Source organism: Calypte anna, chromosome 2 (assembly GCF_003957555.1).
Source record: "Calypte anna isolate BGI_N300 chromosome 2, bCalAnn1_v1.p, whole genome shotgun sequence".
NCBI lineage: Eukaryota > Metazoa > Chordata > Aves > Apodiformes > Trochilidae > Calypte > Calypte anna.
In genome coordinates this window covers 15,516,098-15,526,856 of record NC_044245.1, presented here as the reverse complement: position 1 = coordinate 15,526,856, position 10,759 = coordinate 15,516,098, and the positions used below count along the sequence as shown (strand labels likewise).

Here is a 10,759-nt window from a genome sequence, read left to right as displayed (position 1 = left end):
AAAACAAGCTATGTGAAAGGGCCTGGAAATTTGTGGGGGCATGCAGAGGAATATTGTTACAAATCTACAAATCCATTTGCGGATGTGTTATTATTTTTATTTTTTTAACTATTTTCCAAAACATGACAGCTTTCCAGGAACTGAAAACTTGACATGAAAACCCGTACACAATATTTCGGTTCAATTCATCAACAGAATGATAAAATCCACAGGAATTCCAAAGGACTTTAACAACTCTTAGGTAAAATCTCGTTAACTTTTTGAAGCAGACAGTTCACAATGGGTAAAGACTCCTCTAAAAACACTACACCTGAATTTACCCATTGTTTTGTAAATCAGAGAAATGATTTGTACTTGTACAGAAGGGCAAAAACTGTTTTAATGTGAGCACCCAGATCCATGACTCATGTACATTTTAGAGAGAACAATTAATTAAAAAAAACAAACCACCTCTGGATCTGTACCTAGTTCTGTATCCATATCAGCCTTGTACCTCTTTTCTAAGCATTTTTGACTGTACTGACTTCTAGGGAAGCTTCAGATATAAGATATTTCAACAAAAGTGCAAGTGTTCACCAGTTCATTTTCTAGAAACGTTATGCTGCTTCCATGAGTTGAGGTAATACATTACAGCATGTGAATGTATACATGTGAGACAAGGTAGGACAGCTAAAGGCCTCAAATTCAGTAGTGTATCAACTAGTTATTCAAAGTATTCCATTAACAGAAATGCTATCACTGAAATCTAATTAGTTTGGATGAAAGTATCTCCCAGTAGCACAGAACTATAAATTCTACAGAACCACCCCAGGAAAGATTAAAAAATGGATTTGAAAAAGCCTGGAAACAAATGGAAACTTAATAAATTATTTTATTGCCTGAAGTGAAGCGTGAAAGGCAAGAGTAAATAAATACTAGGAGTGTTTGATGATACTGTTTTCATTGTTAATACATTACATGTTTATTAAGCCAAAACAAAGTTATTTATTATCTGTAAAAAATGGATCCCTCGCCTTTCTTTTTTAATTTATTTTTTTAGGGCATAAAATTTTATACCTCTTCTCCTCTGCGTAAAGTGGGAACTAAGATAAAAGAAAGCCCAGGAATGGCAGATTTCACACACGGTGGGAACAGCATCTCTCTCTTGCAGCAGCCGTTTGTCTCTTGGTTACACCTGTAACGCAAAAGCACCGTCACGATGTCACCCAGCCCATGCTAACACCGCCGCGCTCCCCTCCTCGCCCGGGTTACGGTGAGGGAGCCGAAGGGGGGGCGACGAGCGGCTCTAGGCGGTGACAGCTCCGTCGCTGCCCTAACTCCGGGGGCAGGTGATAGCGCGGGGCGAAGGGAAGCGGGGCCGGCGCAGGCTCAGATCCGCCAGGCCCGCCCGCCCCCGCCGCACCTGGGGACGGCTTGCCGGTGGCTGGCGCCGAGCAGGCCACAGGGCACCGGGGTGGGAGGCACCTGGGAGCGGGGCAGCCCGCTTGGGGCAGGAGGCAAGGGGCGGGACGGTCCCTCGTCGCGGAGATGCCAGCGGCGGACACGGGGCGGGCGGATCTCCCCCGGGAGCGGTGCCGCCGCCAGGGATCCCCCGCCGCCGCGGGGACCGGCGCCCACCGCGCCCCCACCCTCACAGTGCTCCCGCCCCCTCGTCCCGCCCCGCCCCGCGGGGATCCCCCCCTGCTGCCGCCGGCGGAGGGCCGGGGGGATGCACACCCCGCATCCCCCTCCCCAGCAGGCCCAGGGGTCCCCCGGTCGGTGCCACAGCCACTTCGCGAGCACCCCCCGGCTACAGCCGCGGCTCCCGGTACCTGCGGCAGTAACTTTTCCCCCGCCGCCGTTCAAACGTCCTGCCGTAAAGCGCCCGTCTCCCCTGGCAACAAGGTTCCGGCCGAGCACTAGGTGTAGGAAGGTGATGTAAAAGTAAAACCACCCAGTGTCGTAAACCAGGTCCGGGGGGGAGGGGAGGGGAGGGAGGGGGGAGGGCGGGGGAGGAGGTGACTGGAGCATTTAGACACAAGCGAGAGGATCATGGCGGATGGCCCCAGGTGTAAGCGCAGGAAGCAGGCGAACCCGAGGCGCAATAACGGTCAGTCAGCCCGCGGGGCAGCGGCCGGGCCGCTCCGGGGCGGCCGCGGGGCCGGGGCGGGGGCCGGGCAGAGCCGTCCCGAGCGCGGAGGGGGGAGGTCGGGCGGGCGCGAAAGTAATTCCCCCGCCGCTCCTCGCCGGGAGCCCGGCTCCCTCCGCACCGTTATATCCGCTACCTGGTGCCTCCCTCCCCTCGCCGCCTGCCTCCCTCCTCCGCCTAGCGGTGCCTCCGCACTCCGCCGCCAGTCCGGGACCGTTACACGCTGCCTTCCCCCACACGCCCCGCGACCGCCCCGCCGCCGCTGCGGGGAGCGGGCTGGGGGCCCCCCCGGCCGCGCCGCCGCCCTCCGGCCCGGGCGGGGACGCCGAGCCCCGGTGGGGAGTGGCGGGGGCGCCTGCGCCGGCCGGCCGACCTCGGCAGCTCCAACTCCGAAACTTGTTACCTGCGCGCCCCGGCGGAGCGGGGCCTCCCCTCCCGCTCGACTCCCCCCTCCACCTCCGGGCCCACGGGGGGGATCGCCGCTCGCTCGGGAGCGCCTCTCCGCCACCCGCCTGAGTTCCCTTCGCTCGCCCGGCAGCGGGCCGGTTCCTCGCTCCCGGCCGGCGCCGTGGGGCGGGCTGGCGTTCGCCTCTCGGGGGGCGGCGGTGGGGGACGCCAGCCGTCACTGGAGGGTGGGGGGGCGGTTAGGGGAAGGGGGGAGCGGGAGGGGCCGGGGGCACACCCGGGGAGCGCGGCGGGGGAGGCAGCGTCGCCGCAGCCGACAGGGATTCGTGCGGGGGCATCGCTGTGCGACCGCCCCGGGCCGGCGGGAGGGGTCCGGGGCCGGCGCCCCCGCTCGCCGCTTTCGCCTGCGCCTCCCCGCCGAGAGTTGGTCCTCGGCGGCGCCCCACGGCCGCGCTCTCTCCCTGCCCCGGGTCCCGCCGGGGCGGTGGGAAAGGGAAGGGAAGGGAGGGCGGCGGGGGCGGGCGGCGAAGTTTCTTGCCTTCCCTCTGGCTTCGGAGGTACCTGTTTGTATAATAATGGGTGGTAACGGTTTGGCCGGGGGCCCCCGCACCGCTCTCCGTGCGTATGTGACCAACTGCTGCAGTCTATATAAGGAATTACATTTACATTTCAGACTTGAGGGCTGCTGTGGGGCTGGGTGGGTGGTTTGTTGTTCCCCCCACCCCCCTTTGGTTCGTGTGTGACTTTAAGATGCATTTGTAAGGTCCACGGCGGGGGCAATAAACGCTCGTAACACCCACTCTGTACTTATTTTCTGGAAATAGAGAAGTAGTTCTGTTCTCGTAGCGACTCTTCGCAACAGAATGTAAAGCAAGTGATTTTGTAACCTTCCGTGGCAATTTTAGGTTTTATGTGGCATTTCCTGTGCGGGGTCACGAATAGGAAGGCTTTCGCCTGCGATCCGAGATGTTTTCATACGCAGTGAACGGACTCTGAAATAGATCAGAGTCACGATCGGTGCTTCTCCTCTCTAATCCCGACTGTTCTGGGAATAACGTGGTGGCAAATAATGGCCTTTCCAGGGGCTAACGAGTTGATCTGATTGCTTGAACTTAGAAGGGTTTTCTTATTTTTTTTCTGTGCGCGTTTTCTAGCAAGTATTTTTGTTTGCACGCTCACGTTATTCCTTGTCCTAGTGTAAATATTTATATTTAGCTCATGATTTGACTGTGCTGAAGGTAAGTTTGGAAAGTGCTTTTCTCTTTACCTAATTAAAAATGTTGATGATCAGAGAAAGGGGCTTTTCTTGTTGCTGACGACATGTGTGTGACATGTGAGTCTGAACCACCCAGTGTCTGTGCAGGAGCTGTAAACATGTTTACCTGAACAGGAAAGAAAATGGATTTTTCTCCTAAAGATCGAGTGATATGGATGTCTTGCTCCTAGAGCATATCAACAGATGACTTGAGAGAGAAATTTTCTGAAAACCTAGCTTTTGAAATCAACAGGGAAAAGACATTCTTGATCGCTGCAGCAAATGGCAACTTGTGCAGGTAGAAAAAAGATGGTGTTTAGTTTTCTCCTGCATGCATGTCAGCCCCCTCCTGTCTGCTGCTTTCGTTCTCAAGGGAGGGATTTATTTACCACGCTTGCTGTCAGTGTTTTTCCTTTGTGCTTAATATTAGAAAACCAGATCTGAGGCTGTTTAGCATGAAACGTTTTGTCTGCAGAATGTATCACTTGCAGAAAACAAAAGGTGTATAAGACGTGGTATCAGTCCAGGTATCTTTCATCTTCATCCCTTTTGGACCTCATCACAGCACCCCTTTTATTTCAAAAAGCCTCTTGAGTCTCTATCAACTAGTTCTGCAAGGTAGAACCATACTATGTTGTGGTTTTGTTTTTTGGTTTTTTTTTTAGAAATTAAAACCAACTTAAGTCGTTGTGCTTTGAAGCATCAGGATCAGTTAGCACAGTAGTTTCAGGATAATAAAGATTTCTCAGGATTGGGTTTGTCTCACTTGCAAACATACTAAAGAAAATGGCTAGAAAACTGTTAACCCTTTAACCTTTAAAATAGAAAGGTATGAGAGTTATTTTTCTTCTGAATTTCTAAATTCACTTCTGTTAATGAGAGATCAGCATACCAGGAGGTGCTTCAGCAATGGGCTTGTTCATGGTATCCATGAAATCAGTTCTATGCTGTTTCAGTTACCATTTTCCCCCCGCTTTCACACAGAATGTGAGATGATTAGAGATTGCATTTGGCATACAGTATACCAGTTAATAATTGGATATGGCATCAGTTAGTTATAACATAAGCTTTCCTTTTGTTTATTTGTGATAAACTTAACACAGCTACTTTTGTACTGTAAACTTTTGTGTTTTTTTTTCTTTTCCTCTATATATGGGAATCAGAATTTACAGCTGCCATCCTGATGCATTAACTGTAGCCAGAAAGACAGTCTTATGTTCTTCACTCTAGAGCTAGAGTGAAGAACCTTCACTCTGCCTTCTTTATTGGTACCTTCTTTTCTACCTTCTTTATTGGCCTCTACAGGAAATCGGCAAAAGAGCATATTGGAGCTGCCATCGAAGCCTCCACTTACAAGGAAGTCTGGTGCCTCATACCTGAAGAAAGCTGTCCTGTGTCCATGTCCTTACATATAGCCAGAACACAAAGAAGTCCACTGCAGCAGAGGAGTTAGTGAAGTGTTGGGAGAATAGCACCATTCTGATGAAGCAGGAACATAGAACTGATTGGGAGTCACTCTTCCTATCTATCATTTCCCTCTGATGAAGCAGGAACACAGAGCTGGTTGGGAGTCACTCTTCATATCTGCCTTTTCCTGCTCTACCCCCTCTTTTGATTGAGAAATGGGGAGGAGAGAAGAGGGATGTAATTCTTGCCAGTCTTCAGCCTTGCTATAGTATTGCAGATCTTCTGTGGACTTCAAATAGATTCAGTATCAGCAAAGGTTTTCTTATTCCAGGTTGGCTTGCAGGATTAGGATTAGTTACTTTCTCAGCATTTCTTTTATATGTTGTAGGATTGTCATAATTCTTATTAAACAGCAAAACTAAAAGTAATACATCTTGTTTTTCAGCGATGCTGTGAGACAAGTAAAACATTTAAAACTTCCCTTACTGGAGAGTTAAAAAGATACCAAGCTTCTATATAGATGTTCTGAAAATAATGTAAATATACCTTTAGGTCTTTTGATACATGTTTAATGGGAAAAAGAAGAATCTATGAAATAAGTAAATTTTGCATGCTCTCAGGTATATGTGAGGAGAAGGTATGAGATGGGTGCTGCTTTTTTTTTTTTTTTTTTTTTAACCTCCTGGTAACAGTACTTTCATTTCTAAAAGGTTATGTCGACTGACTTGTTAGAGTGCTATTTTAGTTGCTTTACAGTTGGATTTCCTCTCTTTATTTTTAGTAGATAATAATTCATATAAAGTTTTCTTACAAATTTAAGGACTGCAAGAAGATCACAAATGCCTTTGAATAAGGCAGGAGGATGACGTATTTCTGTTAGCTCCAAGGTGTTAACTACTGGCAGGATGTCAGGTGTTAGTGAAGCTTGGGATATAACATTCCTTGTCCTGCCTTTCTTCTCTTTCCCCCTTCCTTTCTTTTTCACTTAGGTATCATGTTTTTACTTCAGCATTAATTTAAGTTTGCAATTTGGGAATTGAGGAATGTAGCCTGATTTCAAATTCCAGGCACAGTGAAGAGGTCTACATGGACAACTGAATTAACTGTTTGAGCCCAGGGAAATCTTCTCTCATATAAACAAGTAATACTTCTGTTTTAATGTTAGGTGAATTAAATATAATAGGAATACACTTTAAAATGTCCTTATCTCTTCCTGTATCTCAGTATCTTTGCTTGTTATTTTAAGTTGTGAAGGCAGGTTGTTTTAAAATAATTAGCTACCTGAGAGAGGGTTTTTTGATGGTTTTGGGGTTTTTTTGATGATGATTACTTGCCTGAAACAGTTTTCTTTGCTTATAGGACTCTTGTAAACAGGCTGTTAAAACAGTTAATGAAAAGCAAGTAGATGAAACTTTTGCTCTGACACAGGCTTCCCTATTGTAGAAATCAGTCAGATGACATTTTTTTGTTAAAAGTCTGACGATTTGACTTCTGTGAACTCAGCCCTAATTTTTTGTTGAATGTTTTTGTTTATCAGATATCCCTCCTCACTGAGGCTTTTGGTCAACTTTGGGCTTGATTAAGGATGCCATTAATAGCAGCATTACTGACTTAAAGCAAGCTCTCTCTATGAGCAAGCTCCTCTGTCTCTATGCACAGAAAGGGGTGTGACAGCCATCCTCGGCCTCCTAGCCCACTGGGAGTCAGAGGTGGTATTAACCTACTATTTCTTCTATTAAGAAGCTTTACAATGGGGAGGAGAAGCTGAACTAAACTAGTAAACTAGTAAACTAAACAGAACTAAACTAGTAAAGGTATCAGTGCAATGCCTTTCTTCATGTGAAAACATCTGCTTTAGTAGGGTTAAAAATGCCAGTGAGGGACGACAGGCATTTTTAATGCACATGGAACTCTATTGCTATGTTAAGGGAATAAAACAAGCTTCTGTGAAACCTGGGCTGTGGATTTTTATTTTTTTTTTAACTGATTTTTGAGGAGCTACTCACTGTGGCAGGTAAACTGCAGGAACTACAGTATCGAGACAAATGTCTCTTGAGAGTCCCTGCTTATGAATTCAGTCATTATTATTTACCAAAAATATATGATCATTGCATTCAGCTCATTAGCTGTTTATAGTAATTTCAAAAACTCAACTAGTTGATATTGCAAGCTGATTAGAATATGATGTGTTTTGTTGACTGTAAATGAAGTATTTAAAAGTACATACTGCATCTTTGGAGATCGTAAAGATTCTACTCATGATAGGTTTGACACAAATACAGAAAACAAGAGCTTGAAAACCAGAACTAATTCTGGTATTATGTAGGCTTTCATACCAGTTTTCAAAACACAGATCCAGATGAACTTTCAAGTATGCAAAATAAGTATTCCTGAAGTTCTGGTTATACTTGCCTGTATATTTCAAAAGGGATCTCCGGGTAGGATCTTATCTGGTATAGGCAAGTAAACAGGACCTGGCTTGCATCTGTGGTCTCGGAAATTTTGGTGCTTCATTCTGGCAGCTATCATAGGCCTGTTATTTTTGAGAACTGAATTCTCAAGTGACTTACCCAAGGTCGTGAAGGAAGTCTGTAGCAAGACTCAGTCTCAATCCATTTTTAATCCTTGGGACTACCCTTCCTTTTAACTCAATCTAGATCCTTAAACAGAGATTTATCATTTAGCCATTGCTGTTCCTTTCAGTTCAAGTATTTGAACTCTCTCATATTTATTGTCTTGAAATACTTATACTATCAGCAAGGAGTTGACAATATACAAAACTCAATTTTTGCTTTAGTAGTTTTTAGATGATATTAAGATAGTATCTTCACTGGTGATGCTTCCTTGTCTATGTAGTCAATGTTGATGTAATGTAGTGCTGGAGAAATAGAATTTTGTCTACTGGTGTTTTTTGTATCCCCAAATCTTATGTTCAGTGGTGTGTAGGCAGAGGAAAGCAAACACAGCAGGATTGAATTGGCTTAAGACCTACACTCTTAACACCAGTGTTCCTACACTGATGTGTGGGATGTTTTGAAGACTGTTTTCTTAGAGGTTAAAATCTGGGCAGAGATTATTTAATTGGATATTGGTTTTGTTGGGACAGTTATGGCTAAAGAAGAGTCTCAGCATGTGGCTGGTATTTCTAATATTTGAAAACAATTGCTAGATAAAAAAGTGCACATTCTCCTTAAAATAAAAAGTCCAAAGAAATGCGTAAATAAACATCAGGCCTGGAAAATCTACTGGACTGGGACAAACGTGTGCCAAATCCAGGTTTTACCACTGGTGCCATTTTTCAGTGGGCAGGTTGGTGCTGCTGCTGCTGCTAAGGGGAAGCTATTAGGGAAGTGGCTACCTGTGCAGGTGGGTGCTGCTCCTGCTTGGGGGATCTGGGCAGAGGGAGGCAAGGCAGGTGTGGAGAGCAGTCTTGTACCTTAGTGAAGATGTGTGTTTAGCTCTAGTCACAAGGAAGTGCAGTAGATCAGTTATGATAGGGATTCTTGAAGGAAATGTTTGAAGTCCTTAGTAATGGAAAAAAACCAAACCCAAAACCCACAAACACTGTGGAGAGTGTAGGGATGCATGTATGAGTGGGCAGAGGCAGATGGGTGGCAAGGCAAGGGATGTGTGTGAGGAGTGGAGGTGCAGTAGGGAAGGGAGTCATCTGCTGATCACTGAAGGCTTTAATACCTTGTTTCTGATGCACCTTGGTGGCTTTCCTGGGTGCAATGAATCTGGGCCCTGGCTGACTGCATGAGATCATCAGTGGGAAACAGCTTTGAGCTCAGCTGACTGCTGCATTGAAACACTGGAACTTTTTGGGGGTTCTGTAGAGAGTTTTGTTTACGTTGTTATATATAATGCTTTCTGCTTCCCTGTTGGCAAGTTTTTGAAACCTCTTACTAAGCCCTTGCCTCTGGTATTCTGATCAAGTCAATTTCTAAAACTAGTCAGTAAGTGCACGAGTATTCCTCACAGTCTTGCTTTGCTTTTTAGTCTAATTTCTAGTGTCTTATTTTTAAGTTATTAGAAAGAATAACAGAAGTTTGGTATTTTTAAAAACTCTTCACAGCTGCAGCTATTTAGTCTTTGCTTGCCCTCTTCTTTTAAAGAAGGATTAGGGTTATTTTCATTTTTCCTTTTGTGTTGAGCAAATGTTTATTTAAAAATCTGTTTTTCACTCTTGTGCACAGGTAAGGAGAATTCCTGTGTGGCAGTTGAGGAAAGTAGGAAGTCCAGTCAGGAGGAGCAAGACTTGATGGATAAAATACTGCCTACAGTTAGATGCAGCGTAGCTGATTAAATCTGTTTCAGTACTCCTGAGAAAAATACTACCCCCATCACCTCACTATGTAAGCACCTTTCAGGCAGTAAAAATATATGTACTGAGTCTTCTCTTCCTATACATCTGATTCTTGTCTGAGTACCTGACAGCTTAAATTCACATGTTAGGGGGTTAGGTGGTGGTAGAGGAGGAAGGAGAAGCTTGTTAAGTTTGTGTCTTTGTGTGGAACAGTCAGGCAGAGATTCAAATGTTTCAGCTGGTTAGTGCTGAACATAATAACCAGGGTTCTTTAGGCCTGTACATTTGTTCCCAAAGAGGAAAGAATGGAGGAAATTTAGTTTGCTTTGCTCTGTACTTGTTTCTGGTGCCATTTCTGTAATATAATTGTATCGTTTAACATGCTTTTTCAGAGCAACAGAAGTTAACTAAAAATATGCTCTCTCATCTTTGAGAAGTCAGTACTGTTTGAAAGCAGCCTGTTTCAGTTCTCTCCTTTTCAGCTGTCATTCCCAGCTGTCACAGTCTCCTTGATGTGAGGACTTTACTCCTGTTGTTGCAAAGCAGTTTGGTTAACAACTGCTGTCACCCAAAGGTTAAAAACTGAAAACTGGTATCCTTTGCTTCCCTTACAAATGTTTACTTTCTGTTTGGTAGCATCTCCCTCATTGCTCTGCCTTCAATGTGTTACACCTCTCCTATTTTTGGAGAACAATGAAAAACAAATGAAAATGTGTAAAGAGCAATATATTATTCTGGATGTGTTAGGGTGGTCAACTGTTACTGAGAAGAGAAAGTGAAAAAGAAAATTCATTCTATGCAGAGATGACATTCCATTCAATTAGGAATTCTAAGTACTTAGTAGCCCCCTTCTTGAGAGAAAGGACGTGTAGAATTACTTCTTTAAACACGAAGAACACTATGATATTGGAGTGTAACAGAAGGTATGGAACGTTGGAGGAGCCAGTGAGAGTTCTGGAGATAAATGGATTATAAACATGGCCTTTCACTGTGATCCTGAGGGGGACATTCATGGATGAGACTTGAAAGAAAGGGGTTAAACAACTCTGATGTGGTAGAGAATATTTTTACCTATGAACAAGTGTGCCTGTCCTTGTTAGGATCAAATGTTATTTGGACCAGTGATGCTAAGGAGCACCTTCAGTTATTACAGTATGAAATGTTTTCATTATTTCAGCAAACATTCCCTTTCAAATTCTGTCTGACAGACACTGAGGGCAGTTTTCTGTTCCATTTTGTAGAGACATCTGTCTGCAGA

At 45.3% G+C, this 10,759-nt stretch overlaps 1 protein-coding gene and 1 long non-coding RNA gene across 2 annotated transcripts in view; one reads left to right on the top strand and one right to left on the bottom strand.

The window, feature by feature from the left end:
* Positions 1-853: 853 nt before the first annotated feature.
* LOC115597803 lies at positions 854-3,229 on the bottom strand. The gene is made up of 3 exons (XR_003987186.1): positions 3,095-3,229; positions 1,812-1,898; positions 854-1,174 (listed from the first exon to the last, which is right to left on the bottom strand). It is a non-coding gene; the product is annotated as an uncharacterized LOC115597803 (long non-coding RNA).
* Positions 1,947-10,759, top strand: part of ZEB1 (zinc finger E-box binding homeobox 1) — a 116,005-nt gene continuing 107,192 nt past the window's right edge. The window contains exon 1 of the mRNA XM_030444558.1: positions 1,947-2,089. Coding sequence (XP_030300418.1) covers positions 2,032-2,089 — 58 coding nt within the window. The 5' untranslated portion in view covers positions 1,947-2,031. The remainder of the gene's footprint in view (positions 2,090-10,759) is intronic.